Below are 22,003 nucleotides of genomic sequence, written 5' to 3'. Positions count from 1 at the left end.
AGTGGATAACTTTGTGCCACTGCTGCTACACTATATTGCAAGAAGTGCCTGCCTTCAATGGCCTTCTGTTCATATTAACTACATTTTTACAAAAGCAGCCTAACAAATGTAGCAGACTAGCAGTGGACTTACTTAAGGCAATAGCTCACCATGCAGCGCATTCATTGGAATAAACAGCACCACAAATAATACCACTATATGATATGCTGTACATAAACTATTCATATATTCATTTGCCAGGCAGCCCTAAATGCCTATATACTAGGCCAGAGAATTGTGTTTATTACTTTCCAAACAACTGACAGCATGTTGTGCTGTATGTGAAGGCATGGCTGTTAGTGTTCATTCCTCACCAAATCCAAACCGCCTGTGCTCTGCCAGTTTAAAATGTCCATGCAAATAAATCATGGAAAAGTTGGCACTACTAAATTGCACAACAAATCGATCATTGATTGTAGTCATTTCACTGTCAATTCTGTTCAGTTATCTATTCTAGTCTACATCACAGACTGATTAGGACTCAAGGAGACTGCAGACCAATAATCTTTTAGGGCTCCCATGCACCACCAACCTGACACACCACACTACCTAGAACGGGCAGTCTGCAGGTGGGCTCGCAAACAGGCAGAAACCTTGTAGGCTACACATTATGTCCAAAACGGTTGCTTTTCAAGAAATGGAAGGAAGAACCAGCGTTTGAATGGAGCCAATGTAGTTATCATTTTGTCACAACAAGCTCTATGTTAAATACTTTTCATTGGTTCAATATATCTAAAACCCAAAGACACACTTAAACAATTTCAGTTTCACTTTTACTTCTTTCGAAAATAGCGATAATAGCCGATCTACAAACTCACATCACAACACATTGTGAGCTTGCAGATTGTCATCGGCTATTTTAGATCAGCTACTTTTTTTGGGGTGGCACTCTTGTAAAAGAAAACGTGTAAAGAAGAAATATGAAAACACAATGTAGGCTACAGGATTTACAGTCCATAACATACACTATTTACAGGATATTTGTTTGCATGTGAAATTTTTAATAAATCTTAAAATCTCAGCTCTTTTAATCAGATCTTAATCCTGTTATTCACGCAGCTATGCATTTGGGGCCTCTAGCCTACTGTAGGGTGAGACTGAGTGCAGGCCGGGACACACACATTGGAATGTAAACATAATTAATGTAAGTACATATGGCCCCCAGGGACCCCTGGGCACTGGCCCCATTGGCCCTGTCCATAACCTTATTGGGGGCAGTTAGGCGGTCCAGAAGGTCACCGGTTATGTGTCAAAGTGTCCCTGAGCAAAACACTTAACCCCTAATACTGTAGCTGCCCCCAGAGACCTCACCAAAACCATGTAATCATATGGCCTAAAATAAAATAACTCCTTCCATATCTTACAGTATAGTACAGTCCTAAAAGCTTATAGGCCATATGGCAGCTGCCCCCTGCCATAGATGGATGGATGAATGAATGAATGAATGCATGCATGCATGCATGCATGAATGAATGAATGAATGAATGAATGAATGAATGAATGAATGAATGAATCAGACCTCCCTCACTGATGCGGTTTTATTTTTATTTTTATTTTAGTAAAAAGACTAACAGCAGCCCCGTCCCCCAGCAGGCAGCAGCTGACAGTCCACTATGCAGGTGATGAAGAAGAATTGTGGCGACCACAGTGACTTGATTCTTAACAGCAACTAGCAAGATGAGTACCGAAGAGCACACTACAATGGAATGACACATTCTCATTTACGCTCAATAATATGGTGATATTAGCTCGTTAAATTGTTTAATTCATCAACTCCATTATTATTCTTATTTCTGCTCTCCTTTGCAATAGTGTCTGATTAATTTTTTTTTTACCAGCGGCCACATGGGGGCGTCGTAGGCCCGCTTTGGAGCGGCTCCTGCTTGACGATGTGAAAGTAGTGGATGTCTCTGTCGCAGCAGGAGGAAAATGTAAAGCTCTTTTTTGAATTCTTCGTCCTAGAGTGGAGTGAATTAGACTGGAGACGAAATGTCCACCTTGTGAGTGTGTGGACCTGGACCGAGCCCTACCGGACCGAACTGGACCGTGTGTGGAGGGATTTTAACAATGTTAAGGAACTGGTTTCGTGCAGCAGAACTTGGATTTTGTCCCGTTTGTTCAACGAGGTGGCTCAGGTGGACTTATTGAATGTTCCATAAACATCTCAACATGTATTCAGCAGCCTTCCTACTGATGGTGACCGCACTGAGGATCCAAGCGGACAGCCTGGAGGCACCAACAGGTACTGTGAAAGTTCATTTATGTCGCTTGCCGACAAGAAATCACCTCGGCTTCAATTAAAACCGCTTGTCGGCGACAGCGTGTATTTTATGCCCCGTGATGTTTTTATTGTGCTAGTTATGTACCCGCCTTTTCCGATAGCGATTATGAAAAAAGAAGTATTTGTTGTTGTGTGTGTGTACATGTGTGTGTGTGTGTGTGTGTGTGTGTGTGTGGGGGGGGGGGGGGGGGGGGGGGGGGGGGTGTATGTATGTGTGTGTGTGTGTGTGTGTGTGTGTGTGTGTGTGTGTGTGTGCGTGTGCGTGCGTCCACAGTCCACCACACACATTACACATGCAGCATCTAAAATATGTTGTACTTGTGCTCTGCCTTTATAGAGTTTGGAGCAGGTGCTTGACATGTAAACTTTGTTTACAGTCCAGAATGACAGTTTTAGGAGATGTTTTTGGTGTGTTGACGTCATAGGGGCTGCATTTAATCACACACACACACACACACACGCACACACACACACACACACACACACACACACACACACACGCTGCTCATTTACTGTCAGTGGTTCTCAAACTTTGCAACTTCAAGGACCCCCATTAGACCCATAACTCCACTTTGACACCCCCCCTCAAGGCCTCACTTTAAGACTTTGGTTGGTAATAATACCATTTTATTTTTTTATTTTTTTATTATCAATACAGCAGTACAAACAAGTCCTTATAAATAATGTTGTCAGTTATTCCCTATAAAAATGTCCAGACTGCTGGTTCTCTTTCCCCTGGGGAAGGCAGTGTAGAGCTGACCAGGAGGCAGATGCCTCCTGTCCCTGACCTTTGGTGATTGAGAAAGCCAGCATGACACAATCTTGAATCCCTCTGTGATTACTAGGGTGTAAATGTCCCAGGCTGCTGATGTGCTGTTTTAACCGTCCTCTGTAGAGCCTTGGCTCATGGCCGTGAGTAGAGAGAATCTTTCATTATGTGGTCGTCAAACATCTCCAAACAACCTGCTTTTATAACGGCTTGCACATACATTTATTCCTAACTTTGAAACTGTTTTGATACTGTAAATGTGTCGAGGCCCGAGGGCCAGGGGTGTGGGTGGGAGATGGGGAGAAAGCTACAGTAACTGTAGCCTACCTGTATGTGTATGTCTTGTGTATATTTGTTTTGTACTGTATGTTATGTTGCACCTACAGGTATGTGTTTTTGTACTGTATGTGTACTTGTAATGTTGTAGTTGTGTGTATAGGAAACGAGATGCTGCATCTCAAGGGGCCATCCGCCCAATACAATTCTGACACAAATTCACTTTCATGTCAAGGACCCCCACAGGAATATGTATTTTGGCCGTGGACCCCCATCTGAATCATATTTTGTGCCAGGGATCCCCACATTTTATGGTTAACTGTAAAATGGTCAAACTGATTTGGAAGATTCACTTGGAACCACCTCAAGGACCCCTGGGGGTTCCGGACCCCACTTTGAGAACCACATAGCTATAGCTTTATTTATTATTTACACTTTCTCCAGTGGCTGAGAACCATAGATTTTAGTCTACTAGACCTGTATGTGCCCATCGCAGTCGGCCACCGGCCTACTTGGGAACGATGCAACTCGGGAACCTAATGATATACGTTGTCATAGCACCCGTTTTAACTGTCAGTGGGCAAACTGACTGTGAAAAGTGTACTTGGCAATCAATTCGGCCCACTGGCAGAGCCTGATTGGTTGAGCCTGAATTGGCTGAGGCAGAGGCTGGAAATTGCACAGGTGAAAGAGCCTGACTAGAGCCTTTTGTGGTGGTTCTGGAGAACTGTGGGTCCGACCGACTCTATAGCGGGCACTGCACTCCCTGCGGGGGTGTAGATCGCGTGTGTCGAATGTGAAGTCGGTGGGTCAAACGGTTCACGAGTTGCGTGCATTACACACTCGCACACACACACACACACACACACACACACACACACACACACGCACACACACACGCACGCAGACAGAGACGTGGCACATTTATAGTTATCATGCAGACCTAATATAATACCGGTGTATATACTGTATATATTTTAAGTTTTATTTTGTGAGATTTTGTCACAAAGAAGATGTCACCATTGTCATTGTATGGTATTAAATGGGTAGGTTGGTTAGTTTAATTGATATGGACAAGTATGATATTTGTTCATATGTTCGTATTTTGACAGAAAGGAATAGCACAATAGCATACCATAAAATACATTTTCATTGGTTTTGGATCCAAATAGTGGTCTGGGTGCTCTGTTGGAAGAGACGGAGGCATAGATGGAAAAACATTTTGGTGAATGCATTGACATTTTTCTCAGACTGAAGAAAACATATAATATTACAGCTCCAGGCTACTGCATACAGTAATCACTGAAATTCACAGACCCAACTAGTACAAGTAAGTACAAATTATCCTTACTTTGCCTGTGGCAGCCTAGAATATCATTTTACTGAAACAGCTTTTAGGCCTGAAACTGAGAAATGCATGTTTTGTAGGACAATGATTGATTGGAAAAGTTTCCCTTTTTGGCTTCTAGTCTGTCAAGTCAAGTGTCAAGTGAAAAAATGTTTGGGGACTTCCATGAATGTTGTCGCTATGATATAAATACTCTTCATGGGGTATCTATTACACTGCTGCTACCAACACCATTATTATTAGCCTGAGAACAGTTGTCAACAGACCAGATCCACTCCCTGCTTTCTAAGATCAAGTTAGATCTCCGACTTAATGGACCTGACGAAGACAGTAGATGGAGGCATGTGTATGGAGCGAGGAAAATGCTTCTGTAATCTAGGAGTAGGAGTCATGTTAGGAATATTATTAACATTTTTGGAGCATTCTGTATTACATTTGACTGTGGTAAATGGTAAAATGGTAAATGGTGCATTTATATAGCGCCTTTATCCAAGGCGCTTTACATAGATTGTGCATTACATTCACCCATTCACACACACATTCATACACCGATGGCAGCGGAAACCATGCAAGGCACCAACTAGCACATCAGGAGCAATTAGGGGTTCAGTGTCTTGCTCAAGGACACTTCGACAGTAACTCTGGGGGAGCCCGGGTTCGAACTGGCAACCTTACGGTTACCATCCAGGCACTCTACCCCTGAGCCACCGCCACCCTGTGCTTTGCAAACAAATCTACAAGATCTACACAGAGATCTCTGCAGAAAATAGACGATCTACAAGCTCAACACGTTGCGTTGTGATGCGTTATGAGCTCACTCACTTCTCTGTGTGCGCACTGTGCGGTAGGGATACCCTGCTTGATGTGTCAAGAGAAAACTGACGCACACACACGCACATGCTTCAGTAATGTAGTCATGTTGGTAATGTACAGTAACTGATTTGGAGTGTTCGGCGTTGTGTATTTGACTGTATTAATATACCATAACATGGTATATCTCAAGTCCATATAGTTCTTAATCCTCAGTGAGTGAGTTGCTTTGCAGGTGTGTGTGTGTGTGTGTGTGTGTGTGTGTGTGTGTGTGTGTGTGTGTGTGTGTGTGTGTGTGTGTGTGTGTGTGTGTGTGTGTGTGTGTGTGTGTGTGTGTGTGTGTGTGTGTGTGTGTGTGTGTGTGTGTGTGTGTGTGCGTGCGTGCGTGCGTGCGTGCGTGCGTGCGTGCGTGCGTGCGTGCGTGCGTGCGTGCGTGCGTGCGTGCGTGCGTGCGTGCGTGCGTGCGTGCGTGCGTGCGTGCGTGCGTGCGTGCGTGCGTGCGTGCGTGCGTGCGTGCGTGCGTGCGTGCGTGCGTGCGTGCGTGCGTGCGTGCGTGCGTGCGTGCGTGCGTGCGTGCGTGCGTGCGTGCGTGCGTGCGTGCGTGCGTGCGTGCGTGCGTGCGTGCGTGCGTGCGTGCGTGCGTGCGTGCATGAATCTAAGAATTAACACTCACATGCAATGTGAAACACAACCAGATTGGAGGTGTGTGCAGTGTGTAAAATCAAATAGGCCACCTGTAAAGTGTCCATTTGGGTCTATTTGTAATTGTATACTCAGAGACTTAAATCTCTTCTCTGTGTGCGCACTGTGCGGTAGGGATACCCTGCTTGATGTGTCAAGAGAAAACGGACTGACACACACACACACACACACACACCCACACACACACACACACACACACACACACACACACATTATTCAAGCGGTTTGAGTGATTGAGTCAGCCTGGCAGAGGTAGGAGTCCATAAATATCTTCTATTATGCTTCTTTTATGCGTTAAGGAATTTTAATTGCCTTGACTGTTAGGCCCCAGAATGAGTTTGTGCTTTACATTTGGCCAATATGGTTGTTGACCAAGCAAGCAGCATTCACAGAAGACATCCAAAATAATACAAAATGGGGGAATTACATTATCTATATATTTTTTTGTGCTGATTCTGAAGACCTCATAAGTTCCTCTGCAAGTAGCCAATGCACTTGGCAAGCGTCAATGTTTTCTTACATTTGTTTCTAAATATCGAACAATTATTTTCTCTTATCGATGTGGGTCGAGTTTGGGGCCATGACAGTCGATGTTCTGCTACTAAAGTCTATTTCCTGAGAGAGAACCAGACTGTCAGTGTGCTCAGGAACATGGAGAAATGCCTCTGAGACAGGCTACATTGTCTCTGTCAAAGCTGAGTCCTTCAACTTTACAGGAGCCTCAGTGACATAACAGCACTGTGCCCATGTCCCTAGATCCAAACAGTGACATAGTGGAGAGAGACGGACCAAAGAAGGGAGGTCCTTGTTTTGCGAACAAAAAATGCTGGTTTCAGTTCATTACGACTTGGTCTCCCTGTACATTCGTTAGCGGTTAATAGCATGTCAGGCGTGCAGTTTGTGTTACAGAGCCTCACAAATCACAAAGTGCTGAATGAATCGCAAACTTAAGTTCAGTGCCTTTTCATTGTTGTGTAAGGCTGTTCTCTGCAACACGCGATTATACCGGATACTGACTATGTCTCGTAGTGACATGAGCCTAACTACTTTGCCACTCACTTTGCTACTCGATTTGCCATTCACTTTATGCATGCACAAAGTTGGTGCAGATACCATACCATGTACACGGGCCGAGAGGCTGTATTATAAATAGGGATGTGAACCGATAGTACCGTTTTATTATTATTTTTAATACTAGACTATTTATTTTCTTGTGTAAACTGTAAACCCACTTTAGTTCATTTTTGTGTGGCACCCGTGTTCTTATAAGCAGGTTATCAATACTTTAGTCAGATGACAGGTAGTTACAATTATTATTATGAAAGTGCTGCTCTGCAATGGGTCTGCATAGCAGGCAGGCAGCAGACATAGGATGTAAGCACACCTGGGATTTCATGCGCAGCCAAAAGCCGTGGCGTCTCTTCCAGGTTTTTAGACAGCTGGTGGATGGAAATTAAGCTCCACCCACGCGGCAATGCATTGCCGCGTCGGCCAGATTCTTGGAAAAGCTTGCCCCCACGGCATTCTGCCGCGTGGGTGGAGCTTCATTTCCATCCACCAGCTGTCTAAAAACCCGGAAGAGACGCCGGCCATGAGCGGCTTTTGGCATCCTCGTGATGCTCAGGTGTGCCTGCGCTGATACGGAGCTGTCAGCGGAGCTGAGCGACACACTTTCACTTTGTGTAGACTCAGAGAAAGGTCTTAAAGGGGAATTTCTCCCTAAACCTTTTTTTACAAAAGTAAGTTGATAATTATGTATATTGACCAAAAAAAATAAAAAATAAAGATATAGGGGAGCTGGGGCTGCAGCTGGAGATGAAGCTGGGGCTGGAGGGGTCTAACGCTAGAACTCCTATTCAATCACGCAATTGTTTTTTGTTCACATCTGTTCTAGATGATGTGACTGCACTCTTCCTGGTCTACGTGAGCTGACGTTAGACCCCCCCCCCCCCAGCAGCAGCCCCAGCTCCAGCCCCAGCTCCCCTATATCTTTATTGTTTTTTATTTTTTTTTAATTTTGGTCAATATACATAATTATCAACTTACTTTTGTAAAAAAAGGTTTAGGGAGAAATTCCCCTTTAAGCTGCATTGGACTTACGGTATGGTGGGCTTACTTCCACAATGTTTTTGTGCTTTATTTACTCACAACCTGTAGCAACGATGCGCTCTCAATTAATCTAATCAGATTTTCTGTTAGCGTCTTGATCAGCGCTGATGAAGGCTGAAACACGTCCATTGTTGGTCTCGGTGAGGAAAAGCAAATAGTGAAAAGGACTTCTGCTGGCTTGTTTATCTTCTAGTTGTATTTCTTGACCGTACCTGCCTAGTAGTGCCTAAAGGATAGAGAGCGGACCAGATGAGCGGTTGTTCCTTCTTGCTTGCGCATGAGCATAGTGCGGGCAGAGTTGACGGCCAAGATGATCGAGTGGAAAGGCTTCTGTGAGCTGATGGCATTTCTAGAATCATCTTGGCCGTCAACTTTGCGCACACTATGCGCAAGCAGCTCACTACTGGCCAATCACAGCGGGGCTGTGATCCGCTCTCTAGCTATATTATGGGCTGCGGTCCACAATAACGCCATGCTGAGTTATGAATAACACAGACAAGAGACATGCAGTGTGCACAGAGATACACGATCGCACAGTTCCCTATACCATTTGGAATACAATTGATCATTTTTTACAGTAGAGTACAGTAGTTTTACAGTACCGTTTATAACGTTTTTGAACAAACCATTACAAAAAATCACACCCGTGTGAACTGAGTGGTGCAACTCCCCCCCCCCTCTCTCTCCCTCTCTCTCATTAGCAGGCAACAGTGCAGCACTATCTCTCTGTCTCTGTTTCTGGCACAACAGCGCCCCTACTGGTACTCATGAGTCACACATGAGTCACACACATAGGTGAACACGAGTCACAAACATAGGTGATGAACACGGACATTGCTGTTCCTTGGAGTGGTTGCACCACTCAAAAATATATTGAGTCGAGATCAGCATGAGTCAAAAACCGAGTCGATTTTCAACTTTTTTCACATCCCTAATTAGAAACCAGGTACTGATAACAATGAGCCCGTCTTCACAACGTTCCGCTGATGCTGATTAGCCTGGACCACTACTTGCCCATGGTGTCACCCAGTGGCACCGTGTCTTACCTGTCACCACAGCATGTTGTTAATGGAGCTGACAGCGTTGCCAGATCACCTTGCGGCTCTGGACCTACGGGGCCCTATCTGGCCTCTTGGGATCCATCAACTGTCACGTCACACCTCCAGGTGGTGCAAATGTGTTGCTTGCTTCCTTCACTCAACAGTAACAAATCATTATTGAGCAGATGGAATTGCGCCAGCAGGCAACACTCTTCCATGTCAGAAGGTCCCGCTACGCTTTTTCAGACCGCTTGAGTTAATTTGCTGTGTTATAGACACGCTCACTTAACGCGGTTGCCTGGCCTTGCAGGCAACACCGATAGGCCTGTCATAATGATGACATAGATAATCACAATTGTTTCCATAATCGTCACAATCGTTTCCATGACATTTTCAAACATAAAAAAAGAAAATGGCAGACCTACAAGTTAAACCTACAGATCTTATAGATCTGCTATTTCTTTAACAAATTTATTTTGCCTGATAAGGATTATCAGGCAAAAGACGAAACGTTGCGCCAATAAATAAATCTTGGGAGCTTCAAACCAGTAATCCGATGTTTTTACCTTCTCCTTTTGCAACATTCTGACAGTATATATTTATTAAACTGACAGTATAATATATGGATTGGCATCATATCAGTATCAAAATAATATATCGGTTTTTAGCAGATATTGGATTTTATCATAGTTATGTTGAAAAATACATAACAAAAGCCTTTTGTGATGATGAAGGTTGCAGATTCTATCAGTGTTTTCTGGGGAAGCTTCCAAAACAGTCAACAAGTTGGAACATTTTTAAATACAATTATTACATTCAAGCTATTTACGGTATGTTGGGATATGGGCCAACATTTTAATAACTGTGCATTCCTAGTTTTGGAAAAAAGAGACATTGCTTTTTTTAAATTCAGTGTTTATAAGCCTTTTTCAGAATGGACAACATTATTATTTTTTAAATACAGGAGATCATCAACATCCGTTTATATCAGTTATCCCCATGCAGCCGCAAAAGCAATTCATTATATTGGATGTCATATCGCCCATCCCTAGTATCATATTTTCAATATAATTCTATGAACACAAATTGCACCATGCAGGCAGACACAACTTAAATGTACAAATACCGGTAAATCACTGACAATGACTGTACCATGCTTTTAATAATGTTATAACTTTCTAAAACAGCGACAAAAGGCTGCCATTTTTGTTCACTGTGTCGCGATGCGTTGTGAGCTTGTAGATCTGCTATTTTCTATTTTAACAGATTAATTTATATAAATTAGATTAATGGAAACGAATCTGATAATTGCACTTATCTCAAATAATTCTGATCAGGCATTAATTCTGTAATTGTGTCAGGCCTGTGGATTTGTTTAATGATCCGCGATGAGGGCAAAAATCTAAAAGAACCGTTGATTTGTGGAGGAGGAAAAACTCCTCCCTGTAAAAGGCCTAAATCAATTGGTAAATCAATTGCCTCTGAATTCAACTGCTCTAAAAGCACTGGCTTATCCCTCTTCTGAGGTTGGCGTCCGTGACAGATATGCAGAGCGCTGCTAAACGTATGAACGCAGAGCGCTGGCTGGGCTACGCTTGCTGCAGCAGCAACAAAAGAACGGGGAGCTGAAAAGTGTCCAAACTTTTGAACTGTGAGATGTGCGTCATCAGACAGACAGCGCTTCACTTTCCATCAAGTTTTTCTTTTTTTTTTAGGAAGTCCCCACTCCCCAGACAGAACAAGAGATCAAACACTCCTCCCCTGCATGGCTCTCTGCTCCATCGTACCACTTGTCACACATCCATATAGGACTCGCTCTTCGTGACTATGCCTCTTTGAGAGAAACCGGACCTGCAGGTGGCCTGTGCAGTCAAACCACAGAAATCCATAACGTATTGATCGCCAAAATTATTGCCACGCTTTTCCGTTGATCTTTTCAAGACATGTTGCTCTTAGCATTTTTGTATCGGACCGGTAACGGACACGGTGCTGTGTTCACGGGAAGAAAAAATCAATTTGGACCGTGCGTTCTCGAGTTGCTTGAAAACAGCATGCCCTGCTGGAAAACACAGTGGGAAAAGAAACAAAAAAACAAACACCGCCTCACCGGAGATAAATCCATTTCCCTGAAAAAAAACAGGGAGCGGATCTGCATGGGATTTTACGATTGCGTATAGTTCCAACTCCGCTGTTTTTACAGTAGATGGTGGTGTTCATTGACATTTGACCCCCCCCCCCCCCCAGTAATAGCCCTCATCCATGTTTTAATGCGGTGGGCATAAAACACTATTCATTCTATAACCTATTTGATATTTTTGCTTTTGCTGTTGTAATCATGCCACCTGTCACCGTTCAGATTAGCCCCTTGTGGGGAACGTCAGGTGGGATTGATGTTGGTGAATCCTCTTTTATTATAAAGCCTAAATGCTTGGCTTGTTTATTATGGATGAGATGGAAACGGCGGTGACATATGCAGGCTCAGGTCCGTTCTGCTGTGATGCCTGCCTGTCCATTTAGTGGAGCTCAGAGCTCACTCTGTCATCCGCTGCTACCATTACCTCCCAGATTTGTCACCCCGCTGACAGGCAGCCATGAATAATCTTTATGAATATTCCTCCGTTGTTTCCTGCTCCACCGGTGGTTCTGTTTATTCTCCTGAGCTCAGCCAATTGTCCCGTCTATTTCCCCAGCCGTGAAACGCATGGTCAGGCATGTCTCCACTCCTGTGACGGATGACTGCCAACAGCGCCGAGTCGAGACGTCTGCAACGTAGCTCGACTACCCCGCCGGTCCGTAGAACTTCACCCGGGGGGGAAAAGACCGCAGGGCCGGAATTCTGCAGGGCCGGGTCAGTGACGTGATGAGTGTCACTTTGGTTCAGGACGACATAATATGGAATAATAACAAGGAATAACATTCCTTTCACTTCAATTTTCACGCCTAAAGCTATTTCTTTCTTTGCAGTCCTTCTCCCTCCTTCCTCTGTCCTCTGCCTCTTTCTCTGTCATGGTATTTTTCTCACCAAGCCCACAGCAAGTTATCAAAATCCCCAGTGTCGTTAACGCAGAACGGTAGAAGGTCATCAGTGTGTCGTGAGACCAATAACTCCTGTTAGACACTGAGTTTTATAAAACACATCAGCAATATGGAGTCACACCCTGCGCGTGGAGGTCCCTTTACAGCTGTAGATACCACACTTTAATAAGCAGGTGTTTAAAGTTATCAAACCTTTGAGCCTCAGAGAGTATCCATGGTGCACTAGATATAGTGTGTGTGTGTGTGTGTGTGTTAGAGACTGACATTTTGTCGGGACTCCCGCGGGTCACGGGATTCCTGCGGGATGGGATTAATATTTGTATTAATCCCATGATCGTGACGGGACGGGAATGAAAGTCAACAGGAGCGTGCAGGAGCGGGAATGACATTGATGTAGTCATCTTTCTGTGAGCCAACTACATTACCCATAATCCAGCAGTGCTAGTGCTTCCACAACACAAACACCTCCTCCAATTGCAAACCAGTCGGGCTGGACGTCTTATAAAGTTTTATATGAAGACATCGTAATGCGGCCGTGTATGATTCTGCATCGCGCCGGTGCCGTGATTTAATCGATTATTTATAGCCAGATCATCCTGATGCATTTGTTTCCCCTGGCAGTGGCAACGTTGCAACTTTCAATTGTGATGCTATGTTAGCTACATGCTAACGCTGTTACAGCTCTCTGAACAGCTGTTCTGTTCTGAGCGAATGTTCTACAATACATCCTCTCCCTTCTTTCTCCCAACCAAGTCGCATACACCAGTGGTTCCCAAACATTTTCATGTCAAGGACCCCTAAATCGACATGTATTAGCCCGCGGACCCCCATTTGAAAAGATGCCAGGGGCAGGGACCCCCATAAGATTTGTATTAGGGTTCTAGCTGTGATTCTCAACCATTTTAATTTCAAGGACCCCCAGTTTGACATGCATTAGTCTACGGACCCCCATTTATCGCTGGGACCCCCAATTTATATTGCAAAATCAATGTTAATTTAACTCTGAGTGTACAAATGGAACAACATTTGGTTCCATTTGTACACTCCCATAACATAATTTGTTACAGACCCATAAGGGTCCATTTGGTTCCAAACTATTACTTATCTCAATTAATCTCAAGGACCCCTGGGGAACCACTGCCATACACATAGACTTGTACACTGAATAATTATTCATATAGTTAAATTAACACTGTTTTTTTTATCTTAATTGACAAAGCACTTGTTAACTGTTAAGCTTTAAGTTCTGTTCAGGGAAAAACCGTATAGGACTTAAATGAAGTGAACTGTATTTGGTAGTCAAAGTTAAATCCAACATTGCCCACTTTATTTATTTTAATTTTATTGGTAGGCTATCTGTCTTGAGAAGCCAGAAGTGATAGATAGATAGGCCTATAGATAGATAGATGGATCTAACTTAAAAAAAACAAAACAGGAGCGGGATGGGAGCGGGAGTAATTTCGAGTGGGAGCGGGATGGGATCAGGAGTCATTCTACAGGAGTGGGACAGGACAGGATTTTTTTTTAAACTCTGGCCCAGGATTGGGACAGGACAGGATTTTTTCTGCAGGAGTGGGACAGGACAGGAGTGAAAATCCACTCCCGTGTGTGTGTGTGTGTGTGTGTGTGTGTGTGTGTGTGTGTGTGTGTGTGTGTGTGTGTGTGTGTGTGTGTGTGTGTGTGTGTGTGTGTGTGTGTGTGTGTGTGTGTGTGTGTGTGTGTGTGTGTGTGTGTGTGTGTGTGGTGGGGCACTGGGGGCTATACAAATTCCAGCTTAATTTCTTAATTCTTTTTGTCTCTGTCTCCCATGTAATGGTTGTTGCTCCACTTGTATCGACAAATCCACAGAGCAGCAATCATAACAGCGCAGTGTCAAGTGGCAATATTGGATTCGTCTATAGGCGCTCACCTGTCGGCTAGTTGCAGGCGTGTCGATGGGCATGGTTTGAGCACTACCTCTGTGCTTTACAGACGACTTGTCTCTATTGTGGCCAAATGGAAATGGTGTTCTTTATTAATGGCTCACACGGAAATACTAAACTGCAACACAAAGAACAATGTTGGTGTGACTAAGAGATTTACTGAAGAACAGACAAATGGCGGCCAGCCTCATGTTTTGAATGTGGTTGGCTCTCGAGACACGGATAACGTGCTCATTCTCTCAAATGTATCGTTTTTACACCACTCTGCTTTACACCGCCTCGCTTCTCACAACCCTGTCCCCTTGCACGCCTTTGCCCTTTGGTCTCATGACTATAGCATCTGCTGTGTTGGCCTCTCGACATCCGTTTGCATCAGCAGGTGGCACAGAGGTTGGAGCCCTCATGGCCTGCGAACCTGGACAGGTAAATGCAATGGCTCACATTCATGAGCAGGGAACCGGGACACATCATCTCCTGCATGGGTAATGAATGAGCCACCAGTGGCCACAGCTGTTTTAGAATCCACGGTAGAATGCACTCGGATGTTTGGGCATGTACCGTATGCCTCTAACAGCCCCATTGTGTGTGATGTTGTGTGCCCCCACCCCCAGTGGCAGCCAAGTCTATGGACTTTTACAGAACTTTTTATTCCGTATAAACTTTTTAGGCCACTGAGCCTAAAAAGCGATGTATGCTGAGTTGATGATTTCATCGTCAAAATGATCATGTTAAATGCGCCGTCCACTTCACACAAATTAAGTTTGTGGTTGCAGGAGCCCCTGAATCATTGATTAAAGTAGACCCCTATGTGTAGGGGTCTACAGACAGACAGACAGACAGTATAGGGAGGGTGGCTAATGGGCATGGCTATCGATTTCTTCTGTGTGACTGTGTGACCCTGTGGCCCTGCAACCCTAATCTCCCCTCACACCAATAAACTGTCCCTCTGCCTCTGGAACTCATTGGACTCTTTCATGTCCGCACTGAAGACTTGTCCACTCAGGCTTTTGACAAATAGTTTGTTTATTCTTGTTAACGTAAAGTGTCCTTGCATTTTTGAAAGGTGCTATGTAAATTAAAATGTATTATTATTACGTTATTATTTGAAATTCATACCTTAGTATTCATGCGAAATATCTCCATAGTGATACAATATGGGTTCACACGTATTTTTGAGGGGCGCTGGCCCCTCCTATGTCCAGCTTTTAGTGTGCGTGTAAACACAAACTTTGTCCTAACACAAACTGCCATTGATAATTAATGGCCATTTTTGAGTAAACACAAACATTAAAAGCTGGACATAGGATGTGATTGGCTGGAATGAGATGATGTATGATGATGATAAGAGCGCCCCTCACTTCACACGGGTGTGATGAGAGAGAGACAGAGAGGGGGGGGGGGGGAAGAGAGAGGGAGAGAGGGAAGGAGAGAGATAGAGAGAGAGAGAGAGAGAGAGAGAAGGAGGGAGGGAGGGAGGGAGGGGAAGGGAGACAGAGATGTTGATGCAGGGATAACCCCAGCAGGCATTAACAACAGCAGGCGGATCTACTTTGTTGCCCTTGTGTAAAAACCTGGCCAGTTGGCATATGTTGTTGTGTGAGATCTTTAAGCACAGGCTCTGGAACGTTGACCTAGAAAAGTGATGTTCTCAGCAGAAAGCTTCCTGCTAACTCAATCAAAAGAATGCATTGGTTGCTTTTTTTGTTCATCCTCTTCTTTCGTTTATTTAGTATTTTGCGCTCAGCGCTAGTTTTCCACTATTTATGCGCATTTATGAAGCTGAAAAGAAATCCTTCCTCTGCAGTAAGAAATGGCAGCTCCACAGAGACTGTTTTGGCAAGTTTTTCGACACACACACACGCACACACACACACACACACACACACACACACACACACGCACACACGCCACTCCAGAAGCCTCGTTGGCTCAGAGAGGACAAAGAAGACAGGAGCAGAGGTTAGCAGAGAAGAGGAGGGATCCAGAGAGGTTTATTCAACACTAGCCATGGCTTACTGCATGTCATGTACTTTACAAATAAGTCAAGTTTATTCATATAGCACGCTTAAAACAACAGCAGTTGACCCAAAGTGCTTTCCAAGAGACAATAGCAACACAGACTGTAGCGTAGACCATTTACAAAGCAAAACTCACACTTGTGTGAGGGGCGCCTCATCACAAGATGTATTTATATTGTACCACATGACATGACCATGATGTTTACTGCTGTAAACAAAAGTCCATAGACTTGGCTGTCACTCTATACCCAGCAAGCCTCCGGTGACGTTCAGGAGTCTCAGGACTAGGCCAGATCACAGCCCATATGGGGATGATCTTTACGTAATTTCCTGGACGTCTTAACCAGTTGAAATGATATAGCTTATTCTGCATCAGATCCGACTAGTTATGATATGACTTAAGTTAATCTGGCCTCGATCGGACTCTCTCTGATTCATCCAAGGACGTCCATCTTAGTGGGCAGAATTTATGTTGGTTGAAATCAGGTGATATTCTGGGCCAGATGTATCCTATACAAACCCATTGTAACTTCAAACTCTATTTTAACCATGATAGATTTATCGAAAACATCGTCCTTTTTTCTGTTGACTGATATTGTCAGACAGACAAAGTGAATTCCCAAACACCGCCTATATTCAGCTATAGTGTCGTTTTTCGTCTGAATGAATGGAGAATTTACGTCATGTAGAAGAGCAAATCGGCAATTTTTGTCCTACACAAAGATTAAATTCCCATTGACAATGACAGGATGATGTATGATGATAAGAGCACCCCTCACTTCACAAGTGTGTGATTTTATTTTTTTTACTGATTTTGCTGCTAGATTAACTAATTTAGCTGGGGACCCCTTGCTCAAGGACCCCTGGGGGTCCCTGTACCCCACTTTGAGAACCACTGGTCTATTGTTTCTGGGATCCAGACATCTATAATCACATGCAGGAGAATGTAGGTTATGCTGCATGCCTGCATTGTTGTTCTCATAATAACACCCCCATTCATGTTCATTGAAACTGCCAGTCATGCAGACAGAGACGAATACATCTTTATTGTGCTATTAGGTACGTTTACACTTTGTGCAATTTGGACAGAGACAACACAGACACACACATTAATTCAGTTAATTCAGATTAAGCCAATTATAAAATATTCCAGTGTGTGTGTGTGTGCCCATGATGCCCTTACAAATATATGATTTAAATGTAAAAATAAATCATCTGCCACTTGTATTAAGGTAACTTGATTGATTGACATAATATAAAAAAGGCCTGTCAGCTCAAACCCACAATGCAGTACTTTGTTTTCAAGTATTGTATCACAATCGTCGGTAGCATTACAAAGTTACTGTATATACAAGAAAACCCTACCAATTCAAAAGATTTCCTCCTATATTTCCCATTCCAAGTGTGTTTGTATATAACGCTATTCCAAGCTCCCTCAGGTACATTGTTTAACTATTTTCAGCAATTGGATAATATATATTTTTTGGTGGGTAGATCTTGTTGAGCTGGTCATTTTGAACGTAGCTCTCAAGTAAGTTGGCGCTTTGATGATTCTTCTTCTTCTTCTTCTTCTTCTTCTTCTTCTTCTTCTTCTTCTTCTTCTTCTTCTTCTTCTTCAGCAGGAGGAACAGTTCTTAATCCAGTCAGACATCAGTATTCATATCCTTTCCCTCGTTGAGCCTGCAGGCCAGCATATTGAGCCTCATGTTTAATTAAGAAACCACTGGAGAGGGATTACAGTCTGAGGCACACACAGTCATCATGACAGGAGAGAGAAGGCTTTATCGTGTCAATGCTCACAGAGCCCAGCAGGGGGCAGAGTCATGTTCTTACAGTCAGCCAGAGGGGTGATCTCTCTACGTCTACGCCAACACATTGGCCCTGTCGTGAGAGGGTGAACTTAGTGGGTGTTATTTCTTTTGCAGTAAATCTTACATCAGCACTCTACTGCTTAATTTAGTTAATTTGTTTGAGCTTAATTGCGTTGGAGACACACATCTTTCTTTGCCTCTAGGACTGCTTACTGCAGCACCTCTGCACACTGCACACTGGCATCCTGATGGGATACAGGGTACCTTGAACACACTGGCATCCTGATGGGATACAGGGTACCTTGAACACAGTACACTGGCATCCTGATGGGATACAGGGTACCTTGAACACACTGGCATCCTTATGGGATACAGGGTACCTTGAACACACTGGCATCCTGATGGGATACAGGGTACCTTGAACACACTGGCATCCTGATGGGATACAGGGTACCGTGAACACACTGGCATCCTGATGGGATACAGGGTACCGTGAACACACTGGCATCCTGATGGGATACAGGGTACCTTGTACACACTGGCATCCTGATGGGATACAGGGTACCTTGAACACAGTACACTGGCATCCTGATGGGATACAGGGTACCTTGAACACACTGGCATCCTGATGGGATACAGGGTACCTTGAACACAGTACACTGGCATCCTGATGGGATACAGGGTACCTTGAACACAGTACACTGGCATCCTGATGGGATACAGGGTACCTTGAACACACTGGCATCCTGATGGGATACAGGGTACCTTGAACACAGTACACTGGCATTCTACTGAGGGACACGATGTCATATTCTGAATATCAAATATGACGAGAACGTTTTTTTGAGCGGTGCTAAGCGCAAGTCACAATAAACTAAGGGCTTTGTGTGTAGGTATGTTTGTCTGTTTGTTTGGAGCACAGAGCGCTTTGTAGCATGACCTATTGACCCCTGCAGATCACTGGCATTGGACACATACACACACACTCTGCACGGCTCAGTTCAGTTCACACGATAACGATAATAACGTCACACTTCTTTCCCCATCCAGGATCCCCCGTCTCTGACAACTCCCAAATTCCAATATTGTTTATGTCATCACCTGTACACACTGTCATAAACGCAATATAGGAGAAACCAAACACACACATTAGAAACTCGCCTCAAACAACACCAATATCACATCACACTTTCAGTCCCATCCTAATTTATATTTTATAGAACACTTATGGCATATCAGATTCACAATAGTACAATGTCCAAAATCACAGACAATTATCCTGTCTAATATCATGATATGGATATAATATTGATACTACGGATTTTTTTGCTCCGATTCGATTCTGATCATTTGAAAATGATCGGATCCCTAACTTGAACTACTACAGAGACACAATATGTATTCCTGTTAGTGTTCAACACAAACAGAAACATTTCATGTCCCAGACACTACCACTGACTATCCCTCGAACAAATTGCCCCCAATTTCACACACTGTCCACGGTCTAACTAGCTTTCACCTGCTCTCGTTTCTGCTCTCGCTGTGGATGATTTTGACAGTTGACCTTAATGATGTCGACATTTCAAATATGCTGCGGAGAACACGCTATTTGAAGCCATTGTCCTCGTATCTCGTCTTATGAAAAACAAAATCAGTGGCATGTGAAATCCTGCATAATGCGGTGGGGTGAAGGTGGGGGGGGGGTTGTTGTAGCAGGAACTTGGACAGGGGGACTGTTTCTAGCTGATTAGTCAGCTGAAATCATCCTTTGTGAAGGCCTGTTGAGGGAAGGCTTCTGGGTTCATCAGTGTTGGTTTTATGGTTCTGGTTCTGGTTTCAGGGCGTGGGTCCATTGAAGGGTGAGACCTGCCGGCTCCCGGATTAATTCCGGTACAGTGACTATCTGCTCCAGTGACGGGGCGCTGCTGCAGGATTTAAACCATGTCTGCTTTCATTGAGAGACGAGAGCAGGGAAGACCACCCCCCACCATCCCACACCCCCTCATTATCACAGAGAAGGAGCGACGGAAGTGTAGAAAAGTGAGTTGAACTGACAACATTGAAAATATCACACTCATGTGAAGTGAGGGGCGCCCACTGTTTTTATTTATTTATCGGCCACATGACGTCTTACATCGTCATGAGTGTCCTAAACAAACATTACAATCCATAGACTTGGCTGCCATATGACGTAATCTTCAAAAGCCATGGATTGGAGGGGGAAAGCCTGGAGGGACTGGATGAAGCTGTGAAGGATGTGGGAAGAGAGGAAGGAAAAAGGTGTGTGTGTGTGTGTGTGTGTGTGTGTGTGTGTGTGTGTGTGTGTGTGTGTGTGTGTGTGTGTGTGTGTGTGTGTGTGTGTGTGTGTGTGTGTGTGTGTGTGTGTGTGTGTGTGTGTGTGTGTGTGTGTGTGTGTGTGTGTGTGTGTGTGTGTGTGTGTGTGTGAAGCATAGAGAGCTAGTTGTCCTGCAGTGTGAACACAGGGGGGCCACTGTCCCCAGCTGCATGGTCCCTGTGGCAGAGCTCCGTCTGTGGGACTAATGATACATGCCATATATCGCTTTTCAAGATACCCCAAGTAAGTCGCTTTACGAAACAAAGGACAGGATGGGAGTAGCTTTCATGTGAGTTGGGAGTGAGTTCCAGAGGGCGGCAAGTGAAAAGGCCCTGTTCGGTGGCTCGTCCTGTGGGGGCCGCCAGGAGGTTGGCATCACCTGACCTGAGCGAACGGGAGGGGGCAGTCTGTCACTGTCCCCAGCTGCATGGCGTGGCAACGCTCCGTCTTTGAGACTGTCTGTGTCAGAGCACAGAGGAAGACAGAGTCATAGAGAGAGAGTGAGACACACGCACGCACGCACGCACGCACGCACGCACGCACGCACGCACGCACACAGAGAGAGAGAGCTTTAAAGACATCCAGCCACTTCCTCATCAATTTGCAAGGTAGTGTTTCACAGGCCATTAGATCCCACTGAGAACATCTCATTTTGTCCAAGGTAATGCACACATTTCGTTTGATTTGCCTCTGGTTATTGTTGTTCTACCTTGATGTGAAGTCAAGTTTGGTGCCCAAACATACTTTTAATAGGGACTGAAATATGCCCTGTGTGAAAATATGTTATGCTGACTGCTTTTTTACGTGGATAGAGAAAAGAGAACCCGTGAATGAGAGAGAGCGAGAGAGCAACCTATTTATTTTCATGGCCCGTCGTCTTGATCTTCTTTCTCAACTCAGAAATACTCAAGGGAGCCAGTTCACTTTTCTAAACCAGGTGCGTGCGTGCGTGCGTGCGTGCGTGCGTGCGTGCGTGCGTGCGTGCGTGCGTGCGTGCGTGCGTGCGTGCGTGCTGTAACTATCTATGTTCACACTGTGTCTATATGTTCAGTTAATGGCCCCTCTTGTGACTGTGGGATGAGCTCAGCTTCTATTCTGGAACATCAGTGTCCTGAAAATCTCATCTTAAATATAAAGTGGACGAGGTGGCAGGCGGTGCATGGAGGGGACATCCTCCTCGTCTGCTGTGTCGCTACGTCATGATGAATGGAGGAATTCAAGAGAACTGTGAGTTTCCCAGAGCTATATGATGACCTTGCAGTGAGCAGGAGAGAGTTGCAGCCTGATTGATGTGCTGTGGTTTTGAACCCTCACCGCAGGACACTGCGGCTTGCAGCAGCGCGTTGAAAGTTGCAGCTCACCTCAGTCACTACTAGTACTGTTTGTAACTTCAATTCAATATCACACTTATTTAAAACTTTCTCCTTGTTAACGATTAATGAACGATTATAGGAAATAGTGAAAATAACCGATCTACAAACTCCCACCGCATTGTTCGGCTAACTTC

The 22,003-nt window shown here is 44.4% G+C and overlaps 1 protein-coding gene across 2 annotated transcripts in view; it reads left to right on the top strand.

Annotated features, from left to right (window-relative positions):
- The first annotated feature begins 1,982 nt into the window (after positions 1-1,982).
- Positions 1,983-22,003, top strand: part of LOC306938455 (receptor-type tyrosine-protein phosphatase U-like) — a 177,354-nt gene continuing 157,333 nt past the window's right edge. For both annotated transcript variants that reach the window (XM_079522643.1, XM_079522642.1), the window contains exon 1: positions 1,983-2,281. In XM_079522643.1, coding sequence (XP_079378769.1) covers positions 2,188-2,281 — 94 coding nt within the window. In that variant the 5' untranslated portion in view covers positions 1,983-2,187. The remainder of the gene's footprint in view (positions 2,282-22,003) is intronic.

The sequence above is a fragment of the Electrona antarctica genome (assembly GCF_951216825.1).
Source record: "Electrona antarctica genome assembly, chromosome: 15".
In the NCBI taxonomy this organism is placed as follows: domain Eukaryota; kingdom Metazoa; phylum Chordata; class Actinopteri; order Myctophiformes; family Myctophidae; genus Electrona; species Electrona antarctica.
This window is presented reverse-complemented; position numbering and strand designations above follow the sequence as displayed.